At 42.3% G+C, this 24911-nt stretch overlaps 1 protein-coding gene across 1 annotated transcript in view; it reads left to right on the plus strand.

The window, feature by feature from the left end:
• The window catches only part of HIP1 (huntingtin interacting protein 1), a 95806-nt gene that overhangs the window by 28274 nt on the left and 42621 nt on the right, over positions 1–24911 (plus strand). Inside the window, exons 2-7 of the mRNA XM_018555031.1 lie at positions 8335–8398; positions 14192–14334; positions 16941–16997; positions 17561–17641; positions 18807–18883; positions 21981–22042. Coding sequence (XP_018410533.1) covers positions 8335–8398; positions 14192–14334; positions 16941–16997; positions 17561–17641; positions 18807–18883; positions 21981–22042 — 484 coding nt within the window. The remainder of the gene's footprint in view (positions 1–8334; positions 8399–14191; positions 14335–16940; positions 16998–17560; positions 17642–18806; positions 18884–21980; positions 22043–24911) is intronic.

Below are 24911 nucleotides of genomic sequence, written 5' to 3' on the forward strand. Positions count from 1 at the left end.
GGGGGGGGGAACAGGGAGCAGAGGAATGCCTTGCTATGCCTGTGTATTTGTGTAGACATACACAGCTTACTAGCACATACAAAGGTGGTTCCATAGGACTCTGCAAGGAAAAGAAGCCAACTTAAAACAGGGCCGATGCTCAGAGGACCATCTAATTATGCAGAAACTAAAATGTTTATAGATCAATGAACAGCATCCATTGTAAGTGATTTAATCAGCATTTAAAATAGCCTAAAAACATTTTTACTTTGATAACGTTTTAAGCTGGCCATACACTGAGGAGATTTTGGCTAGTTCTTGCTGAACCAAGAGCCGGCCAAAATTTGCTCAGTGGGTAGCCCTGTGTGCCATCTCCTGCCTGGCATTCTTCCACTGAAAAATCAGAGGAGCCGGGCAGCAAATTGCTGCCCGAAAGGTGCCAGTATCGAAACAGATGCAGGCACTGTTCAGGAATTTTGACAGCAGACGGGGCTAACTGTCAAAATATAATAGCTGCAGCAAGACATTCCTCCATCTACAATGTTCAGTGTGGATGAAAGAATCTGTTAGCTGAATGGAAAAAATCTACTAGTGATACCTAACCTTATAAAAAGATAACTTGATTTGGGAAGTATAAAGTTTGCTTACTTTCCAGATCAATTTCTCCCTCGTTTACATAAAACGAATGCAGGAGTCCCGTGTAACTAGGAGATCATACTTTTATGCAAAATTAATAGGCTGCGTGAGTAGATGTCCACTGGTACATTGAAGACAGTCTTTGCCTTTTCTTCCAGTCTTACCTGCAGTGACCCTGTATGAGAACAAGTGGGACATTACCAAAATAGTTAACACCTGAATGCATCATAACATTATGCTGAAATGAACGCTGTTCCTTATGCATCATGACACAATCACATTGAAGCTCTGAGAAATGATTGTCCATATGGTACTCTGTTCACATTTTGCAGTTCAGGGGATTTTCGCCCGGCAGTTGATACTCAACAGCTGTAAGATGGATAGTCAGCTGACCTTTCTGTGCTGCGAGCTGCACCCTAGATCCAGGTCACATCATCCAATCTTCCTTTGCTGGGTTCTGCATAATCATTTTTGTTCTGCTGTTCGGATCAAGGTGACCTAGAGCAACTGCCACAGTTCTTTCCTCTTTTGTTGTCATTCAGGCAGCCTGAATTCACTGGCTTATACCTGCCCTTTTGAGCTTTTCACTAAATACAGCTGTTAGAGCTATTATCCAGAAGACAAATGGTCATAAACAGAGTTCTGTAATCCTAGCGTATGGCCATTCTTACAAAAATGAGGTGGCCAGTGCTACCATAACTTTTACTCCGGACTTGTGCAGTGTTACTTGTAGCATGGATGCACAGGTCCTCATGCATAAAATTCTCGTTATTAATATTGTTAGCATTGCCTCACAGGCAACAATCAGATTCAAACAAAATTGCAGTTGAAATGTAAAATTTTAAACTAACCTGTGCAGAGAGCATAGCTATGAGAGGGACCCAGCAGGATCCACTCAGTACAGGCTGCCTGCAGAAAACTACAATAGTGGGCAGATACAAGACCAGTCACCCTGCACAAAGAGAGAGAGAGAGAGCAGAAGTGACAAGTCTTTATTACAGGAGGTTCCTGCACAGAGGCAAAGTTTCAAACTGGATTACTGTACAGATCTGGAATACACAAAGCACATCAAGATTCAATGAAGAATGCACATGGCTCTTGTTTTTAGACAATGTATGCTTACCCCGCAGTTCAGCTTTAACAGAGAAACTATAAATGACTAGCATACCTTATCAAATCCATATTTATATTTAATACAACAGTAGAATAATACCTAACAAAGTAAACTGACATATGAGTAATATACAAGGCATGACCTAATAGAAATATACAGTCAGGTCAAAGCATATATGAAATAGATGGATGGAAAGGCAGTTACCCTAAAGACAGCGGGGGAGGGAGTGAGGGAGGGAGGAGGGGCAGGCCACATTTCCAATATTAGGACAAGACAGGCCAGGCTCAACTTTCATGAGGTGGTTGATTACCATTCCATTTTCAATCGGAAGCTGACCACAAATTAACTATTAGGAGAAGGCAGGCCTGGCCCCACTTTCCAAAGGGGGCAGGCCACAGCTCAACTTTAAATAGGGAAAGCCCAGAGCTCAGCTTTTAGGAGGCGGCAAGACACAGCTCAACTTTCAGAAGGAGACAAGCCACAGCTCAACTTTCAGGATGGAGGCAGGTCACAGCTCAACTTTCAGGAGGAGGCAAGCCAGAACTCAGCTTTCAGGATGGAGGCAGGTCACAGCTTAAATTTGAAGGAGGAGGCAAGCCACAACTCAGCTTTCAGGTGGAGGCAGGTCACAGCTCGACTTTCAGGAGGAGGGAGGTCACAGTTCAACTTTCAGGAGGAGGCAAGCCACATCTCGGCTTTCAGGAGGAGACAGTTCATAGCTCAACTTTCAGGTGGAGGCAGGTCACAGCTCGACTTTCAGGAGGAGGGAGGTCACAGTTCAACTTTCAGGAGGAGGCAAGCCACATCTCGGCTTTCAGGAGGAGACAGTTCATAGCTCAACTTTCAGGTGGAGGCAGGTCACAGCTCGACTTTCAGGAGGAGGGAGGTCACAGTTCAACTTTCAGGAGGAGGCAAGCCACATCTCGGCTTTCAGGAGGAGACAGTTCATAGCTCAACTTTCAGGTGGAGGCAGGTCACAGCTCGACTTTCAGGAGGAGGGAGGTCACAGTTCAACTTTCAGGAGGAGGCAAGCCACATCTCGGCTTTCAGGAGGAGACAGTTCATAGCTCAACTTTCAGGAGGAGGGAGGTCACAGCTCGACTTTCAGGAGGAGGGAGGTCACAGCTTTTATTCGGTGCAAAGACAGGCTCCAGTTTCAGGGAGGCAGGCCACAGCTTGATTTTCACTAGTGGCAGGCCAGTGATTTACCTTTGGAGAGGTAGGACAGAGATCAATTTTTAAGAGGGTGTAGACCTCAGCTCAGATTTCAGGAAGAGGCAAGTCTAAGCTCAAATACAAATGTACATAATTAAGCACATCAGGTTTTGAGGCTGCAGGGGCCTTCTTAAGGATTTCTAAAAATCTGTACAATACACATCTGGGTGTCTTCTATTCAGTCTTATTAAAAGTTTAGGAACATGCTAACTTTTTTGGTGTTGTTAGAGCCAATATTCCCCTCACTAACCTTCATATCTTTATTAAAGGATTAAACCACAGAAACCTGATACTTGACTCAGGATGGATTCAGGAGTAAAGGTGGCCATACACTCTACAACCATCGCAAGACTTTAGTCTTGCGATGGTTGTACAGGGATTAAAAAAACGTACGATCTGCCTATCTTGGACAGGCAGATCGCACTCTCGTACGAGCAGTGTGAACGGAGACGTGTGACCGTTTCTACTGTACGGTCGCACGTCTTCCGTCGAACCAGCATGTTCGAAAACCAGCCGGGAATCGTACGATTCTCGGCTGGTTAGAACGGTGCTCGGAAGACAAATGCCGAACGGGCCGGTGTGCGCACGCGCACACTGCCCGTTCAGCATTGCGGTCATCGGAAGCCCGCCCTCAGGGGGGCGTGCTTGCGATGATCGAGAGTGCGATCTGCCTGTCCAAGATAGGCAGATCGTACGTTTTTTTAATCCCTGTACAACCATCGCAAGACTAAAGTCTTGCGATGGTTGTAGAGTGTATGGCCACCTTAAGTCAGTTTAATCTAGGAAATTTGCACATCAGCAACTGTGTTGTCTTGTCTGATTAGACTGCACATTTTTATACTGTTCAGCATAAAGAAATTTACAGATAAAATATGCCATGCCTTTGCTAATATCTCTATAGCTTATTTCTGTGCCTTCCTGTGTGTGTGTGTGTGTGTGTGTGTGGGGGGGGGGTGAATATTATTCTGGTAGAGCTACTAATTTTGCACACAAATGTGTCTTGCTCTGTTTAATAGATATGAATAGATTCTCTATATGTTATGTGAAGTAGCTACAAAAATAATCAGACATGCTTGGCAGACATACAGAGCATGTCAGGAAACACAGAAGTGCGCCAGATAAATACTAGGTACTATTGAAACTAGCATTAAAAGGGAACTAAAGCCAAACTTTTTTATTGGCTTTACAGTAGTCCTCTTTTGGGTCAAAGGAGTACATGTATTAACATACTCCTGTGAACCAAAGTCAGCATCTAACAGACTACTGCCTGATATTTGCTGACAGTGCAGAGCCCCGCTGCAGCCGGGAAAGATCCCAACAACATTGTCGGGATCCAGCCCACTGCCTGATTGACAGGTGGCTCTGGTTCCCACCCCCTCCCATGAATGCTGGAGGAACAGAGAGGGGAGGGGGATCTCTGTCTGAAAGTCACTGCTCCCTGCAGGGAGAAGACTGTCAGCTGAACATTCAGCGGTTCGTGATCGCTCAGCTCTCGATCTATAATTATCTAAAGCTAGTCATACATTAGTAGATTTCCAAACAAAAGATCTTTCTTTACCACCTGATAATGCATCAGACACTTGACTAATTGCAAACAAAATTTTATTTTATTTTAACATTTGATTTAGGAATACATGGAGTTTCCCAAACGAAAGCCAAATTCATTGTTAGGTTTTCATTCATTCAAGAAAAAATTTCCATCCTGAAATCGATCATTGATTTGACCCCATAAACCAATATAAAGTCGAAAGAAAGATCTGTCACACGAAAGTTCGCTTGGAAATCTACTAGTGTATTGCCAGCTCAAGTTTTGGGAACAGTGCATTTTACATTCCCAACACTTCTCCTTTCAAGGCAGAAGCAGTTCCCTTAGGCCTTATTTAGATGAGTGGCAGGCCCCACCACCCTGTGCAAAGCGATCTGCAGTGGATGGTTTCCAGAGGGTGCTAGAGCAGTGGCTGCTCAGCATTCAGGAAGTGATACATTTTGGGGGTTTTTTTTTGACCCAAGGGGGATTTTTAATTGAACTATAAACCAATGCGGTTGCATTCTCATTTACCTCTATGGTCACGACATGCTGTATAATTTTTGCTGCACCGCAAAATGAAGCATTGTGGCGGCGGCAATGCACATAGCACTGTCTGGCCACAACGCTAACATTGCAGCTGATGGCTAAGGAGTGGTAAAAACACGGATCAACCACCTGGTTTTATCACCATTCAGCTGTCCATCTAAACGGGCCCTAAAGTAAACGTATAACAATTCTGGGCAATTCAGTGAAAAAATTAATTTTTGTTACCTGTCTCTGGACTCTTTCTACCTTATCAATACTTTACAAAAAGATATTGATAATACAGAATGGGGGGAATTTATCAAAACTGGAGCAGACAAAATCTGGAGCAGCTGTGAATGGCAACCAATCAACTTATCTCTTCAGTTTGTTCAGTTAAGATTTGAAAATGAGAGAGAGAAGCTGATTGGTTGTCATGCACAGCTGCTCCAGATTTTGTCTGCTCCAGTTTTAATAAATTCCCTTCAATGAGTTCATAGACAGGCAACAAGAATGGTGAAATATCAGGAGAGACTATAGGAACATAAAGTGTACAGTCTTGAGGAAAGAAAGGAAAAGAGGGACATGATTGAAACCTTTAAATACATTAGGGTGTGAATAAGGTTCATGAGGGCGTTATTTTCAATGTGAAGCTAAAATCAAGAACATGAGGACATAATCTCAAACTAGCACGAGGGGAGTTCAAATTGAACCTTAGAAGTTTTTTTTTTTAATATACCAAACGAGTAGTTGATGTGTAGAATATTGGTTCCTCCAGCAGAGGTAGTAAGTCAGTCAACAGTAAAACTCACCATGCACTTAACAAAATAAAGGGAGAGTCTAACCAGCAAACTCCAAGTTGTGTCCACGTATGCCCACCCTTCCTATTGAAGGAAAGTGAGACACTGCTTTGGTTTACATTGTGGCTAATAAGAACAGTTTTAGGTCACATCCTTATTAATGCCTGTGTAAGGCATTTCTCAATAAATGGCAGCAGGATGCTTGTGACTAATTTTCTGAGGAAAGATACTCTGGCACGTTTGAGAAAAGCAATACTGCACAGTTCCCCTTTTTGTGGAATGCAAGAAAATATAATTTTGACATTTCAGGTGGTGTGCTTTAGTAACTGGTAACCAAAGTGTAGATTATGTTATGTAGAGAGCAGGTATGAAAAAGAGGTGATGAGTTGGAAGTCTGCTATGAAGGTATAAAGTTTAGAAAAGCTTAATAGGTTTAAGGTTCTTAAAGAACCACAGGCACAAACTGGTTGCATAGAGAAGCTATTCATTTTCATAGCCTGTTTCCTTCCTCCAGGGATAATAACGGGTTTGGTGGACATGCCCAGTTATTCACTTTTCCTTCTGGGAAATAAACTGAGTAAGAATAGGAAGGCAGCCAAAAGAATAGTTTCTATTTACCTCAGTGTACTTCAGAATGAGCAGTGTTGTGAGTCACTCAGCTCACGCTACCATCCATTCCCACTGGAAGCTCAGGGAGGGACCATGTTACTTTCCTTGACCTAAATCTGTGTAAAACAATTATGGCTGCAACAGAGAGGAACATCAAGATCAACAGCAGTAAGATATCCTCACGGTGTTGGGCTAATAACCTTCAGAGGATGCCCCAATCATTTAGTGCCCATTGTACGAGATATGCTGTGATGAACTTTACCTTTTAATGGGGTTGTAACAAAATTCACAATTTGCACCTGAAAAAATGAGTGCTAGTTTAAAACATGGAGTGAAAAATGGAAGTTAAACTGCCTAACTTCCTTATTATACAATTTTTTAAAAGTAAACTGATCAGGATCTGAACACACAATGAACAGGCTTCATGTTATGTGATCCTAGAGCATGGTAGAAATGGTGATTGCCACTGTTCAGCCGACAATTTTCCACCCGGCTTCTTCAATTTTTCAGTCAGGTTATGTGGAGCAGGGTGCTGCCGATAAGTCTAACCATATCTTGAATTTCAGTCGTTTCAGCAGGAGTCTGACAAAATTTGAGTCATGGCCAGCTTTAGGCTAATGGGATATGAACAAAGTGCTTGACAGGAATTAAGAGCTGTGCAAAATGATCTCTACTCAGTGCAGCCCACAAACATGACAAATAGGAAATATGGTAACTACCATTCATACCTCCCAATTGTCCTCATTTGGAACCAAATCCCTCTGTCTCTTTCCTCCTCAGTTGTCCTTCTTTTTGGTTTGGTGTACATATATCTATGAAAAGGTTCTATATAACTACCAAAAGTGTTATTCTGCATACTATCACTAAATTATTTTAAAAAGCTAATATAAGGACCCGTTTACATCATAGTGCATTAACGTGCATTAAGTTGTGGCATTGCCTTTCATTCGAATTTCACCCCAATACACCTCCCGGGCCACTGTGCACTACAATGCAGTGCAACGAGTGGTACCACAATACCGTGGTTGTGGTGAAAAAAAAGCAATGCCTGCTATGCCAAAGCAGTGCGTGATATTGCGGTACCATGCGCTTCACTGTGTTGCAGTGCATAGCAGCTGAAAGTTGTGTTGGGGTGCTATTTAAATGAATGGCAAGGGAACGCACCTATCGCGCAATAAGGCACACTAGGTGTGTTGTGCAATAGCATGTGTTAATCAAATGGCGTCGTGCGATTAACTCAACACTATAGTGTGAATGGGCCCTAAAAGTAGAAGTTATAGTAAAAAAAGGCAATTGTGGGTTTACCCAATCATTTTAGTTTATACATTTTTCATGTTGTGGTGTGGTCAGGTTCTTCTTCTCAGAAAGTTGGGAGGTATGGCTAATGTCCTAATGAAAATACTAGTAACTTGACTGTTATTCTCACCATCTAGCTTCAATTTCTGTGTCACTACTAAGCATGCAGATATAGGAAACTAGAAGGAAACATTCTTATCTGTATGCTCATTTTGGAATAACAGGAAGTGTTCTGTTGCAAAATGTTGCTCCTCGCTGTTCCATCCTCATTTTCATTACCCTACATTTCACTAAGCTCACAAATATTTACATATTCCTTCATGTTGTCTTGTACAATAAATCAACTTGTAATATGTGTTTAGTGGCATGTTACGGCCAGTATACATTAGTTTAATGCTTTATGTGCGTTTATAGAACTCTTCCATGTTTATGATGTATGTAATACACAGAATGTAATACAGAGAATTTGGGCCAGGGATGGTATTCCAGCTGTCGGTTAATGAAATCCCTCATAATGCTCATCCACTAGGCTCTGTTGCAGCAGCTGCATTGCTGAATGTTGCCTTTACTGGTTTGTGCTCGGGCCTATTGTATGCAAGCCGTCTCTTACCTCACTCTTCTGTTTCCTTTTGCAGACTGTGAGTATAAACAAAGCTATCAACACTCAAGAAGCTGCTGTGAAAGAAAAACATGCAAGAAATATCCTTTGAAAAGAGAGAAGCAGGGGATGCACAAGGCTGCGGCAAAAGGTGTTCTGGCAGGGCGTGTGGGAGGAAGGGATCACAATTACTTATAAATGGGCCGTTACGACAAGTAATGTGGCATTGTGACTCCTCTATAGGTTTAAGGCGGGGGCGAGAAAGGAATACCAAATGGTGGAGCACATTAGGTTTTGTTTTTTTCTGTCCCCACAGGGCAGATCTGGCAGCCTGTCAGGCTATTCTTAGAAATAGAATTAATATTTTACTTACTCATGAAACATGCTCCTTTGAAAGAATGGAGGATATGGCTGAGACTGGCTTAGCAGCCGGAGACGCAGCTGACTTTATCGTTGTGTTAGATATGATTCTGTTGGCCATGTTCATCTCTCTTCTGTGATTTGATTTTTAAACTGAGCACATTGGTGTCATTCACTTTCAATTTATAAGAAAAAGGTTTTATTCTTATTTTCTATGAAACTATTCCTCTAATGCAGGTGTCACTCTCCTTCTGCCGGCTACTCAGTTGTATATTCCATATTATGAAGAATCCTTTGGGGGAGTCGGGAAATAATGTTTGGCTAAGGAAGTTGGAAGGAGATGGGGATTCTGTTAGAGATATCTGGAGTGATATAAGAAGCAAACATAGGGGTGGACAGATTAATACGGAAATTAAGGAGCCAATATGTTCAATCCAGGAGCCAACATGATTTTTTTTAGGAGCAAGCTCCATTGAAAACAACTAGAGAAAACCTCAATGTTAGGCACCAGCTGTAATTTTTAAGGTAGCATTGGCTACCTGACTCCATGGTACCTTGCCCAGAGCCGACCTTTAGGTCTATTTTTCAGTTAAAGTGGGTAGAGCATGTGTCAAGTCCCATTCCCTTGTCATTTTCAAAATGTCCTACTCACTTTGAACTGCCTTGAAGTCAGTGAAGTGTACTAAACTGAGGGCATCTCCGTTTACTTCTACTTATTTTCGAAAGAAAACAACACAGACTGTTTTATATTGTGATATTTTTATTTTTCACATATATGACACATGTTTATTTATTTATTTAATATTTTTTTCACAATAATATTTTTTTCACATATATGACACATGTTCTTTGAAGATTTTTGTTTATTTATTTAATAAGGTTCATGTATGACAGGCCTTTTATGACACCTGCTGACACATTTTATAACGTACTATAAGTTTTTACACAAATATTTATTATATATACACTGTTTCACGATTGCTTGACACGGAGGTGACACCATATGATCCCTACCGTTATCTAATTTCCTGAAGGGCATTTAGCGCTGTACACTTCATTTCAACATTATTCTGTAAGCTTTTAGCCTGAGTTCAGCAGCTTTTTTTCCTTTTTGGTTTTAGAAATTTTAGCTCCCGGGTCATATTAATATCAATTTTAAATTTTAATCCATCTTAATTTAGTTTTACTATTTCCATTAGCGCAAGTTAGTTTGGTTCACAATACTGTAACACTGCTGATGTAAGATAAACTTCAACTTATTTTAAAAGCTGCAAGAAGTGTAATAGTGTCAACCTGTATATTAAAGAGTGAATACTATTAGCAGCGAAAGTTTGCTGCTGATGCTGTACATTACCAGTGGACTCAGCAGACAAAAGTGATGAATTTCCTTGTTTTGGAAAACACTGACTCTGTTGTGTTTCCTGTCCAACTTTCATTTCCACATTTCCACTTTTTTTTCTGATTCCGATATGGTAATCACAGTTCTTCCTAGAGGAAGCACCAAGGTCCCAGTTCCTCTTGAGTTGAACATATGACACAGTGTCCTTGTATCTGCCAACTGTGCATGTAGTCCTTACATTGAAGTGTCAGCAATAGTTGTTTCCTCTAGGATACAGAATTTTGTCTATCAACCCATTTTTAATGCTGAGCAAGTGAATGTATACTTTATGCATTCATGACTCTGCCTACTTTAAGCTCTTGGCTGTCTCTAATGGAGAGAGAAGTAAGTTGAATTAAGAAACCTACTCAGAAGCATGTTTGGGAGCTTGCTAAGTCTGAAGATGGATTACATTTCATGAAAGTATACCTGTAGCCTTGTTTTAAATAGAATACGGCAGCCATTCTCAACCAGGGTTCAGTGGAACTCTAGGACAGCATTTCTCAACCTTTTTTTGGTCATGGCACCATTTAAAAGTATGCAAAATTTTGAGGCACCCTGGTATAAAATGTCATAAATTTTAAGTTGGACCCTACGCAAAAACACAAAAAAGCAGATTTTGACCTTCACATCAGAGTCACCCTTTGCATCAGTAGCCCCCCTTTCACATCAGAGTCCCCCCTTTCACATCAGAGTTCACCCTTTACATCCGGAACCCCCTTACCTCAGTCTTCATTGCCCCCTTCTCATCACAGTCCTACTACCACAAAATTTTGAGGCAACCCTGAGGAGGCCAGGAGGCACACCAGTGTGCCATGGCACCCTGGTTCAGAGAGGCTGCTCCAGGGTTCCCCCAGAGGTTGCTAGAGGTTCCTTGAGCTGATGCAGATTGACCTCCCATCTGATAGTGCCTGCATATTTTCAGGGCGAACGCTGCATGACCCAATTACCTTTTTAGCTGGCTGTAAGGGTGGCATTCTGACCACCACTGTAAAGACTGCATTCTATCTACTTACCACCAGTGTAAGAGGCATTTTCCCCATTGGCCCCTGATGATTTTGTTTTAGTAAGGGTTCCCAGAGACCTGAAAATTATAAGGGTTGAGAAACACTGGAATAGGGAATAGCTAAAACCATGACAGTGGTCATCAGAAATAATAGAAAAGGCAATCCCCCCAGTGGGGGCACAGGCAGCAATAAAAGCCTGACTAAGATCATAACCCTTCCCTACTTCATATAAAACTAGAAAGAAAAATGTTTTGGGCTTTGGTTACACTTTGAAGGGTAGTTCCACTTTGCAGTCAAATTTGAGAAAACCCCACTATATAACTGTTATGTGTTCCATTTCACACAGCAAATTATTTTAAATGGCAAAATTCTTACCTTTTAGATGTGTCCAATTAGCAGGCCTTTTAGAGCTTCTCTCTCAATTTCAAAATGACAGGAAACTCTGGCTGTCCCTGTAGGAAGACTACGGACACTATGTGCATTGACATACAATGCTTCTAGATCTTTAACCCTTTGTTAGGCTGGGTATGCACACTTAGAACTTTGTACGGATGTTTATACGAAAAACCTTTTGATAATGCTCTTAAAGACAGAACCCATTTGAATTTCCGTTTGGTTCTAACTAGGGATGTCCCGATGCCACTTTTTCAGGCCCAAGTACAAGTACAATTTCCATAATTTCCAATCTTTTCTGTCACTGATGTCAAAAGCAGTCGTCGATTTGACCCCATTAACTTTTAGGAAAGCAAACAAACATCCAACCGTGTACGCCCAACTTTAGGACGACAGTGTTCAAATCTAGTTTACAACTGATAATCACATCTTCCAGCACAGTACAGACTGGGTTAATTATATTAACATTAACCATCCCACCTCCTTGCATCCAAGAGCAAAATTCAGCACAAAAGAAACACTGTTCTTTCAGAATAGAGCATGTAATATGCAAGCAGCAATTTTTATTTTAACGTTATACTATGTGAATGAGAATATGTAATAAATATAAAATATGTGTTATTTATTTTATTCATTTATTACATGTTATTATACATTGCCGACAATTTTTCGCAGCACTTTACATAGTTGCACATTCACATCAGTCTTCCCAATTTGGCTGCAAAAGTGGAAATAGACTTTAATTGTAAACTGGGTAGTGTTGCTGATTTGAAAATTGTAGCATCAGCAGCCCAGGGACTAATTTTGTGGCTCTTTTTAAAACAGAAAAATTTATGGATATTGAACAAAAACATGAAAATGTTAAGTCAAAGAAACTATGTACTTTACTGTAGATTTTTATTGTAAGCACTGAGAACAAGTGAAAACCCCTCCCCAAGCCTTGTGTTGCTGATCAGCAGCAATCTTATCCTATCGAAATAAACTGCTACCAGTGCTTGTTGCTGTTTGTGTTTCTTCGATGTGTCTGTCCTAAATCCCATTGATTTCCAATCTTCTTGTATGGCTGAGCTGCACCTTTACCTGAAAGGGAAAAAAGCTCTATACATTCTTAGTATAATTAATGGCATCCCTGAGGTAGTTGCCTCTATCGGTCATTCCATAGCAACCTTCATAAAGATTGGTGCTATGTAATATCAGAATTTAAGAAGCCACATGAAAAGAGCTGAAAATAAAAGGTATAACCCTACAGGCAGTAACAGACCCAGATAAACACAGCTGGCTTCTATCTTATGTGGTCACAGCTGCTTGACTCATTACTCACTAGAAGGTGAATGAAGCTTCAGCTGTGAGCTTTCAAAGCCATCCCTGGTATCATTTATCAAAAAAGGAAGAACAAAAATGAAGTGTGTGTTTCCTATAGCAACCAAGGCCACATGCCACTCTTCAGATTTGTCATTTCAAATGCTGCCCATGTCCTCTGTAAGCATTTCAAGTATTTTGCATGTGTTCTCTTGGAGTTGCCCTCATTAAAAGTAGGGAGTAGGTACAGTAAATGTAACAGTGAATTATAAAAATGTCTAGATGTGAATCATGAAAGGACGCTGGGTTGGAGAGAGACTGCGGAAAGGAATTCACAATACTGGATCTTAGTATCAGAGCTGCAAAAATAGGGCATCATTTACACTCCATACAAAAGATTTAAAAGTTTGGGCAGAGGAGAAGTTAATAATTCACATGTAGGTCATCGGCAGCAGGGTGTTGTGCCATAGTGTCCTGAACGTTGTTGGGACATTTGGGCCTTTAGCTGATTTTTGCTTTGGATTGCTTTCCCTGAGAGGTAAGCTCCATCTCTCCAGGAGAGAAGTCCAGACATGAACAGAACACTGCTCAGACAGCAACGGTGTTGTGTGCTGTTCTGCAAGATGCAGAAGATTGCATGGAAAACTATCTGGTCTACAGGAGTCCTTTGTGCAGAGCCGGATTAAGAGCAATCAATGCCCTAAGCACAGCCCAACAATGTTGCCCCCTTGGTCCCTCCATTGCCTAACTGACAAGGCATTAAGACTCAGTAAGTGCTGAAAGTAAAAGTAAAGTTTGAAAATGTATACATATTATTCCGTGTTCTTGAAGGTCAGACCCCACTATATTTAATAAACAACTTTATTACATATAAATTATTAAATTATTTATTTAAAATATTGAGCATGAAAAAAACAAGCAACTTCCTGAGGTCTTTTATTTAGAAATGATGAGGGAAATCAGATCTGTATAAAAAGTTCCTTGCTCTCTCTGTGAAAGCAGTGGTTTCTCTGCAGAGGTCCAACACACACCCTCCTTAGTCAAACCTATAGTTCTACAATCAGCAAATTTCATGCTCCCTGCTGATTGGTTAGCTCTAGCTCTGACTCAGTCAATGATGTGTTAGACCTCTGCAGAGACTCCACTATTTTCACAAAGTGAGCAAGGAGTAAGCTCATTCATGAGTGTCAGAGGAACCCAGGGGGAGGAGAATGATCACTGGATCAATAACATGTTATTGCGGTATAGGAGATTGGGTTGTGGCCTCCATTGTTTTTCCACTGGAACATTACAGTACAAGATGTGAGGTGGACAAGGAAGTAATACCCTAGAGAATCCTTGTTACAACCCAAATTAATGATGTGCTATACTAATCTTTTTGTGTTTATTTCTAGTAATAGTTATTATTGTCATTCTGTTTTCTGAGGCATACAATTACTTCCTTAACATAAATCCACCTTGTATTTTGGGAACACACCATGAGAAGGGGGCTCAGACCTTTTGGGTAGCTGTGAACCGCCTGCCTCTGTCCAGCAATGCAGTACTCTGCTGGAAATTCTGCCATGTCTTTCACAAGCTGCTCCGAGATGGTCACCCCAATGTAAGTATGAGATGCAGTCCACAGTATGTACACCTTCAGTATAATATCTTAGACTACGTGATGCATATCAAAAATGTCTGTGTATCCTATCAGAATTCTCTGTGTACCAGGTTTAGCTTTCCAAACTAACTTCAGACTTCTCTGCTATTTTATGTCTGAGACATATGCTTGGAGTAACCTATCTAGCATTTCTGTGTCTATCCATGTTCCAAATAATCCTTATTTACTAAAGGTAACAATCTGGTAACATAATATTCAAAACTGTTTTAATTCAGGAGCAATTGACTAAAACTTGTCCACTGTAGCCACCTGGCTCACTTACATGTAAAAAGGCTGATGTATCAAAGACTCAGATTCTGCCATGGGAGCTTGAATCTGATTAGTGATACATCAAACATTGTGGAATTTACATAGCACAGGCTTCAATAGCTGTCTGACATTTAGCTCAAAAAGATTACAAAGAACAGTGTTAAAGGGTTAGTTCACCTTTAATGTTTCACTTTTGTTTTTTTTTAGTCAAAATGTTTTAAGCTATTTCAAATGCTAATGATATCACTTCAAATGGATGCTGCTCCTTGATATTTAAGTTTTGGTTTCCTGCAAAATCAGCTGGCCTTGATATCCGGTTTTGGGGTGGCTCCTTTCCATTGCAGGTCCCTATGGAGACACCCTTGTGTGTAATTGTAAGCTGTGTGTCTCCAGAAACATATAGGCACAGCAAGTCAATCCAGTCCTCTGCATCCCCCCTCCCCCCCCCCCCACTCCAAGTTAGTAGATGGATAGTTGCTGCAGACGGTACTGTCCCTTATGATCCTGTGCTGGACAGGAAGTTCAGGGAAGCCAAGCTAAAATTTCTAAAGTCAGCTGTTTGGAAACATGATGACTGTAATTGTTTGGGTGAAAACATGAAGAAATACTTTGCTAGGTAATGTATATTTGTTTGATCTAAATTAATTATTAAAAAAAGATTTGAGAGTTCAATACTACTTCAACATGACATCTTGCAGCAGTGGCGGAGCTAAGGAACAAAGGGCCCTGGTGCAAGATTTTTTTTTGGCCCCCCCCCCCAAAAAAAACCCCACAAACACAGCGCTCTCCTCCCGCAGCGCTCGGCCGGCTGTCACTTTCTCTCCTCCCTGCTGGGACACAGAGCAGCGCCCAGCGGGGAGGAAAGAAAGCACGGATGCGCTGCTGTATCAGCAGAATGCAGTCTTTCAATAATGCTGCTCCTGTGGGCTCACCCTCTCTGTCCCGACTACATGGCAGGATGGACCGACCCATGGATGCCCCAGTTCCTCATGAACAAGCACTAGGCTAGGAGAAATTGGCTTGGCTATCCTACACATGCACAGTCTGCTTTCTCTCTCAAACACAGAAAACAGACTACACATGTGCGGTTAGCAAGCTGAGTTCTCATAGCCAAATGCTGTTTCATGAGGAGCTCGGGCTGCACATCCAAGGGTTGGTCCCCCCGTTTATCATTCCAGAAATCTAGTGAACTTCTAACTTCCTGTTGTGAGCTCTCTGTGGACCACAGCACGCCCCTTCCCTAGGTTATGGAGATAAGGTGAGGTGCAAGTGTCCTGTAGTCTCAACATACTTCCTGTCCTAGAGTTACAACGCTACTCTGTCATAGATAAAGTACAGTGAGTGTTGGCACCTTAGAGCAGGAAGCTGCAATATATTACATTCTTGTTCTTGGGTTTAGATACACTTTAAGGTCACTTGAGTGGATTTTATGTGCTGAATAGCATTGGCAGTTTATTATTTAATTTCTCTTGTTACCGGGAACTAGAGGTTCATTGGCAGAGAATGCTGAAAAGGTCTAGTGCATCTCTGCTGGTAATAGGGTTGCCACCTTTTCTTCAAGCGAAACCCGAACACTCCAGCGACGCGCGGACATTTTTGTGGGAGAATGAGTTGTGGCTTGTTCATAAGTAAAAAGTGCCGCCCATTCATATGTAAATATCACAGTAGAGACTATTTTTAGTGGGGGGCCAGTAGCCCCTATATTAATTTTGGTTGCCCCCTGTCTGCCTGACATCATGTGTCCGGGTTTCTGCTGCCATGAAACCCGAACACAGCATTCAAAACCCGAACTGTCCGGGTGAATCCTGTACAGGTGGCAACCCTAGCTGGTAATATGGAGCTAACTTGTACAGACTTCTAGTACACGAGTGCATCCGCATGGTGCTTGCAGCAGTGGGTGGGGTGAACATAAATATGATGTAATTATATCTTTCTTACAGCTGGTTTTCTGGCCAATAATCCCTCTGAAACCCATTGTTTTAGGCCTCACCTCAGTGTCAAATGTTTGGTTGTATAACAGTAGTTTTATTAAATCACATTTTACCAGCTGTTATTTTTACATAAATATCTAACATTTTCATGCATTACTTCTGCACTTTCATGCAATCAGGTTGTAGGTTGGGGTTAGTTGCCCTCTAAGGATAATTTATCTTACATTGCCCTTATAGATTAACCAGTAATAAGTAAAACGAAAATATGAATATTCAGAAAAATGATCTCAAAATATAAAAAAGCTCATCAAAGGCTTTCATAAAGTTGCCTTCCTCATACACTTTGCATGTTTTCCCTGTTTTTAGGTTTTGAAAGACTCTCTGCGTTACAAAAATGAGCTGATTGACATGAGCCGGATGTGGGTGAGAGCATTTCGACAACCAGTATAATATCACTTGATACAAATCCACTTTTGTTTAGGTGTCTCTTTCCTTGTTGAGAGTCAGTCCTGGCATGGCAGCTCCTGGAATTGGTTCACTGTGGATTGGCGGCAATGCGTAAATGTAAAACAAGACATTAGGCATTCTGTATTTTTGTATTTTTGTGTCACATGGGATGTCTGTTTTTTAAATGAGCAACAGCGGCCCGTTCTGCAGTTGTCGAACAAGCACGCCACTAACCCGCCGAGAATCGTACGATTCTTTTCCAGTCTGCTTTTCCAGTCTGCTTGTTCGACAGAAGACGTGCAATCGTACAGTAGAAACGGTTGCACGCCTTCCATACGCTTTGCGATTATCGCAAAGTGTATGGATTATCGCTGATTATCGCTGATTTCCCGCGATTATCGTACGATAATCATACAGTGTATGGGCACCTTAACAGAGATATGAGCACCTTAACAGAGTAACCAATATTAGATTGTATTTTGTGTAGTGGGCCGAGTGCTCTAAATATAATCCTTTGTCACTATCTGTGTGTATTATAGGGGCATCTTAGTGACGGGTATGGACAGCTATGTAGCATTTATTTGAAGCTTCTGAACACCAAGATGGATTTCCACACAAAGGTAAGTAAAAAAAAACAACTAATATTGACTATAGTCTTTTTTTTTTACTGAATTCCATGCAAAAAGTATATGCATGACAACTTTTTTACCTGCATTAGGAATTCAGTTTAGTCAAATCTGCGATTTTGACATTCCTGCTAGATAGAGCAGCCAGACCCTGGACCCTATTCATAATTGAAAGGCTAATTTACTGTTCTGATGTACACCCATATTTAGGGTATACTGTAACATAAAAAATGGTCACATTTCAAAACCCTGCAACCCCTTCCCATCCCCCACTTACCTAAATCATAGGGTTCTCCTCCTGCAGGGTGGTGTTTTTTTAAAATTTGGTTTGCTCACTTACACAGCCACATCATCCATTTACAGATCCTTTGACAGTGCCATCAGCCACCACGGCAGAGGCACTTGTAGTTCTTAATGGAATATGAAATGCGGCACGGGCCTCTCTGCTGCACTGCGGTGTGCCTGCCACCCCCTTTCCAGGTTGCTAAAAGCCAAGCGGGGAGATGTGTAAGGGCCATACCCATCTCCCAGCCCAGCTCCTAGCAACTTGGGACACTCTGACCGGCACCCAGCCCCGCTCCTGACAACCAGTGACGTCAGTGAGCTGGGTAGGAAGCTGGTGAGATGATCCATCCCCCTTCCAACCCTGCCCCAAGCATGCAATGCAAGCACCCCATCCTTTAATGCCTGCAACCTCCCCACCCAGAATGTGCACCCCCCTCCCTCCACCCTCCTTAGGCGGCAGATATTCTAGTAGGGACACCCCTTCTTCTGCCATAAAAATCATACCCATCAGTATTTTTTTGGGGGGGTAAGCTTTACTTCCACTTTTAATGCTACTTTCTTTGACATTGTATGGCATTTCCCATTATCTGACACTGTGCAATGAATGACAGAAGGGTGTAATCAAGACAGAGTCAGGAACTGATGGTAATTGTATTGAATGATTTTTTAATGAACACATAATTGGATTAAAAGGTGTTGTTCATATCTACCAGGAATTCGGTTTTAATGATCGCATTCCTACTTCTCCGTGCTTTACCCTCTCTCACTTTCTGCCATTTCACACTCTTCTTTTCTTCGACAGATGGAAGTAAAATCTTTATGATTGTTCTTCCCATGCACAATATTTAACCATTTTTCTGTTCCCCGCACCTAGAACCCTCGTTTCCCGGGCAACCTCCAGATGACTGACAGACAGCTGGATGAGGCGGGAGAAAATGATGTCAATAATTTGTAAGTTTCATTCCTGCCTTGAATACATTTTCTTAATATAAAGCTTCTTCCTACTGCGCTCAGATTGTTACTCTGACTCTACAATAATCTCAGATTTTCTGTCACTCACTGCTCAGTATTAGCATATAAGCAGAAGCATAAGTAATAAAAGTTATGTTTAGGAACACTTTTTTCCTGTAGCTAAATAATCAGATACACTTCATTTGTATTACAAGCAGTATACAGTTTGTTAGGGATTACTGACGCCACTCAGGTTCTGCTATTCACGAGGTTAGTTTTTACGGAATTTGTCCCCCCAGGGCTGTATGGGTGTCCTACAGGTGTTCTAAAGTTTTCCTATAATCCAAAAATATGCTGCCAAAGCTGTCCTTACACCGTAAGATTGACCACAAAAAGAAAAATCACTTGATTCCCCCATCCGTACAAAACTGCATGGATGGAGGAATATCTCTTGGAAGTTATGGTATTTTGCTGTCAGATACCTGAGCAGCACCTGCTGGCTGCTGTCACTGTTCGGCCGACAATTTTCCACCTGGCTCCTTTGCCGAAAATCAATTTCAAAATCGACGTTTGCCAAGCTGGGTGGTGCCGACAGGGCCACCCTCAAAGCAAATTTCAGCCAGTGCAACATAAAACGACTGAAATTTAATCCGTGTATAGCCACCTTAAAGCGGGCATACTTTTTTTTAATCCTTGCAGTGGGGCTATTCCCACACGCCAAGGGTTAAATGCACCTTTGTGTCTAGGTGCAAAAACAATAAAGTTGTACTCACCTGGTCCTTGGAGCCAGCTTGTTGTTAGTCCCTGGAGTCTTATTCCCTCTTTGCTGCAGCGGCCTAAGGCCCCTGAGTCATGATGTTCTATACACAGTGTATTGGACGTGTGTACATCATAGGACATTGCTACAGACAGGTTGGAGGGAGCACTGTCACAGCCGGCTGCGAGGTTCAGGTGAGTATAACTTTGTTACTTTTGCACCTAGACCAAAACAAGCAGTTAACCCTTGCAGTACGGGGGTAGCCCCTCTGCAAGGGTTAAGACATTTTTTACCTGGAATTCTGCTTTAAAATAGAGGTCAGGTTTATTCCATCAGGAGAGTGAAGGGCAGGAGAAAAGTAGCCAAATAATCCAGATAGCTTGCAAACTAAAAATAAAACCCCCCCAAAACGTTCAGGTCTAGAAACAATTCATTCTCTTTCCAGGTGAGAGTTTGATTTGCCCATTAGTGACTATCTCTCGGCTGGCAGCCTCCACACAATATTCATAGTTCTTGGTGTCAGCATTTACTTATATAATCCCCAGTAGGGATGTGTATGTTATATACACACAGAAGAAGTTACTGTGCCCTAGTTTTACATTGGAAAACCCTGACTTACATTGCTGACAGCGAGTAGGCTCTTCCTTATGCGATGAAGTGAGAAAAGAAATAGACGGAATGACATTATGACCTGAAACTGTTATCCATCTTTTTGCATTGGATGCTTTTATGTCTGTTCTTCCGGACAAGAAGATCATCATCCATCTCACATCCATTGGTCTGTTTTTTTGTAATTCAATGAATTCTATTGATTAAATTATCTTAGCCACTTTATAGTGTACCGAGAAGTATAAAACTGCCAGATGTCTTTTTATCACTTCAGATGTTTATTTATTACTATACCCAGGATGAAAGTTTTAGTCAATAATGTGAGAGGTCAGTTAAAGTAGCATGAACAGGTGCTGATAAATTGAAAGTGGAGCAAAATTAAGCCATAATACATACCAAGTAAGGAAATAAAACAAAGGACCCGACTGCTTGCTGCTGATTTACTTTTGTTCTGAGGGTATTAACTGAGGACAGCTGAGTTCATTGCTTATCAGTATCTTTCGGTGCCAAGGTTTTGGTGCTGTAAAATCTCGGTCCAGGATTGTGATCTCCTCATGACAATAATTCCAGCACACAGTACAGTAAACATATATTTTAAGTTGACTTAAGGGGTTATTCACAAAAGGGTGGAGGGTTTGAGGAAGGCAGGGGAAGTGAACAATCTAGGCCAACATAGCTGAACTGGAAACATTCTCCAATTCAATTCACTTTCCAGTTCAGCTATTTTGTTCTAAATTGTTCATTCACCTGCCTTCTCCAAACTCTTCACCCTTTAATCAATAACCCTGTTATTGATTAAAGGGTGAAGAGTTTTGAGAAGGCAAAGTTGTCACAGTTGTAGCCGACCTGTGGCAATGAAACTGTCACAGGTCGGCTCAATAGATCGGGAAGTGAGCGAACACATACCGTCGCTCGCTCACTTCTCGATCCTGTCCCTGCAGAGAGCCGTGGCTGTCACTCACGGCTCCCTGCAGGGATTCCCCCCTCCCCTGTCCGATCCTCCAGCGCTGACTGGTGGAACGGACGGGGGAAGGGGCGGGTCACTCACGCAGCTGGGTGGACCCAGAAAGTAATGTCGGGATCGGTCCCAGGCTGCGGCTTCTCAGTATGCTCGCGGTATACTGAGCTTTGGGTGACGGGAGGACGCTAGTTTGTGTCCTCCCGTTACCCTTAAGAGAACTACAGGGAAAAGCCCTGACCCCATAGTCCTCCTTTAAGGGTTGGACTTAAAGCTTGGCCAGCTTAAATGAGGCCATAAACTCTACATAAATGTATCTTATTTGTTTATCACTCAGCTGTAGATCCTCAAATCATTTCTGAATTGGTGCTGACACTGTCCTTCCTTCTGGAGGGTGGCTACTTTTGTTCCCCATGGTCCCTGTGTGTGTTGTAAAGTAGCCACCACTCCAAGCTCACTCCCGTGATGGACTTCAATCTTGCGTTTAGTTTACTATTTTGTATTGAGATTGTAGTCCATCACAGGAGTGAGCTTGTAGGTCTAATAAATATCTGAATAAATGATATCAGAAGATATTCAGAAGTTAACTGGACACTCTATTTTTGTGAATGCCAACTGTCAATATGCCTGCACCACTGACAGGTACACTTACAGTATCTATAGGGTGATGTCCATCACAATTTTTGATGCATTGTAGTATGCTACCTATTTTGGCTGTGGTGATATAAGGTTGTTGGTTCATTCATTTTCTTTATTCCTTTGATCCTATTCAGTTTTCAACTCACTGTGGAGATATTTGATTACATGGAATGGGAGCTTAATCTGTTTAATGCAGGCAAGTGTAATTTTGTATTATTATTATTAATTAATTATATTTGTATAATATGTTTATGCCTTTTTTTGTGATAAGGATGCCCTCTTCTTTCTTAAGGCATAGTTATCCCACAGCACTGACAACCAGATTAGATAGTTGGCAATGTTGTAGGAACCATTCACCTTAGCAACAAGTGGTGTGTAATGAATGCAGTCCTTTTAGTTAATGATTTGCCATTTAAAGTGCATGTTAAAACAAACAATTAATTTTTATTTTGGATAGAATGTAGAAGGTTTAGAACATCTGTTGGGTTTATATATATATGTCTGCATCTCCACTGGGGATTTTTGCCCTGTTGGTCTAGGTGATCATTGTTTCTGGAACAGAAAGCGATGGGAAATCCAAAAAGAGAGAATATTCTCTCATCCTGGAGAACTCTTCTTTTACCTCCTTTTCTTGCTCTGGGACAGGAAGTAAAGATAAATCATTCTGATTTTGAGAACAAAAAAAGAAAACCTGACAGGGCTCACAAACATTCCTATTTTTTTTTAAATGTTGTCTTCACTTACACTCTAAAGCAGTGGTTCTCAACTCATGGGTCGCGACCCAAAAGTGGGTCGCGAGCCCTTCTGCAGTGGGTCGCGGCGCAATCACGGCAGGCTTGTATTAATGAATAGAAAGCCTGCCGTGATTGGCTCAGCGCTGAGCCAATCACGGCAGGCTTGTATTAATGAATAGAAAGCCTGCCGTGATTGGCTCAGCGCTGAGCCAATCACGGCAGGCTTGTATTAATGAATAGAAAGCCTGCCGTGATTGGCTCAGCGCTGAGCCAATCACGGCAGGCTTGTATTAATGAATAGAAAGCCTGCCGTGATTGGCTCAGCGCTGAGCCAATCACGGCAGGCTTGTATTAATGAATAGAAAGCCTGCCGTGATTGGCTCAGCGCTGAGCCAATCACGGCAGGCTTGTATTAATGAATAGAAAGCCTGCCGTGATTGGCTCAGCGCTGAGCCAATCACGGCAGGCTTGTATTAATGAATAGAAAGCCTGCCGTGATTGGCTCAGCGCTGAGCCAATCACGGCAGGCTTGTATTAATGAATAGAAAGCCTGCCGTGATTGGCTCAGCGCTGAGCCAATCACGGCAGGCTTGTATTAATGAATAGAAAGCCTGCCGTGATTGGCTCAGCGCTGAGCCAATCACGGCAGGCTTGTATTAATGAATAGAAAGCCTGCCGTGATTGGCTCAGCGCTGAGCCAATCACGGCAGGCTTGTATTAATGAATAGAAAGCCTGCCGTGATTGGCTCAGCGCTGAGCCAATCACGGCAGGCTTGTATTAATGAATAGAAAGCCTGCCGTGATTGGCTCAGCGCTGAGCCAATCACGGCAGGCTTGTATTAATGAATAGAAAGCCTGCCGTGATTGGCTCAGCGCTGAGCCAATCACGGCAGGCTTGTATTAATGAATAGAAAGCCTGCCGTGATTGGCTCAGCGCTGAGCCAATCACGGCAGGCTTGTATTAATGAATAGAAAGCCTGCCGTGATTGGCTCAGCGCTGAGCCAATCACGGCAGGCTTGTATTAATGAATAGAAAGCCTGCCGTGATTGGCTCAGCGCTGAGCCAATCACGGCAGGCTTGTATTAATGAATAGAAAGCCTGCCGTGATTGGCTCAGCGCTGAGCCAATCACGGCAGGCTTGTATTAATGAATAGAAAGCCTGCCGTGATTGGCTCAGCGCTGAGCCAATCACGGCAGGCTTGTATTAATGAATAGAAAGCCTGCCGTGATTGGCTCAGCGCTGAGCCAATCACGGCAGGCTTGTATTAATGAATAGAAAGCCTGCCGTGATTGGCTCAGCGCTGAGCCAATCACGGCAGGCTTGTATTAATGAATAGAAAGCCTGCCGTGATTGGCTCAGCGCTGAGCCAATCACGGCAGGCTTGTATTAATGAATAGAAAGCCTGCCGTGATTGGCTCAGCGCTGAGCCAATCACGGCAGGCTTGTATTAATGAATAGAAAGCCTGCCGTGATTGCGCCGCGACCCACTGCAGAAGGGCTCGCGACCCACTTTTGGGTCGCGACCCATGAGTTGAGAACCACTGCTCTAAAGTATAGTTCCACTTTTGCAATGAAGTTTGAAAAAAATCCACTATGCTTTCGTTATGTGTTCCCTTTCACACAGCATATCTAAAAATAATTGTTAAAAATATATTTCTTACCTTTGCGCTGTCTGTGGTGAAGGCCTTTGTACAGATTCCGGGCTACTCTGAGCAGTATGAGGGCTTGCTTACACCAGCATCCATGCTCAACTGCATGGCTGCTGGTGTGATTGTGGCCGGACAGTGCCTAAGGACTCAATCGAGCCACATCACACTGCTTCTTCTTTATTGAATTATCACAAGTGACATTTAATTTTCTATGGGCTCACTGCAGTGCAATGTGGTTGTACCATGTCTCACTGCGGTGTGCTTAAAAGAAGTAGTGCATGCCGTGCTCTTTTTAAGCGCACACCACTGGAACGTAGTGGTTTGAACAGTCACCATCCATGAAAGGCAAATTGCCTTGTCTTGCATTCGAGCTTCCCTGGAAAAAACTGCAGCAGATTGCAGATTATGTGAATGAGCCCTGAAAGTGAAAGTAGACGGTTGGATGGAGGGATATACTGAGCTTCCTCCTATTAAAGGAGAACTATGGGGTCAGGGCTTTTCCCCATAGTTCTCCTTAGGGTAACGGGGGGACACAAACTAGCGTCCTTCCGTTACCCTAAGCTCAGTATACCGCTAGCTACAGCTACAGGATCGAGAGGTGAGCGAACGCCGGTATATGTTCGCTCACCTCCCGATCTACTGAGCCGATCTGTGACAGTCTCATTGTCACAGGTCGGCTA

Source organism: Nanorana parkeri, unplaced genomic scaffold (assembly GCF_000935625.1).
Source record: "Nanorana parkeri isolate BGI_ZX_2015 unplaced genomic scaffold, ASM93562v1 scaffold181, whole genome shotgun sequence".
Classification (NCBI taxonomy): domain Eukaryota; kingdom Metazoa; phylum Chordata; class Amphibia; order Anura; family Dicroglossidae; genus Nanorana; species Nanorana parkeri.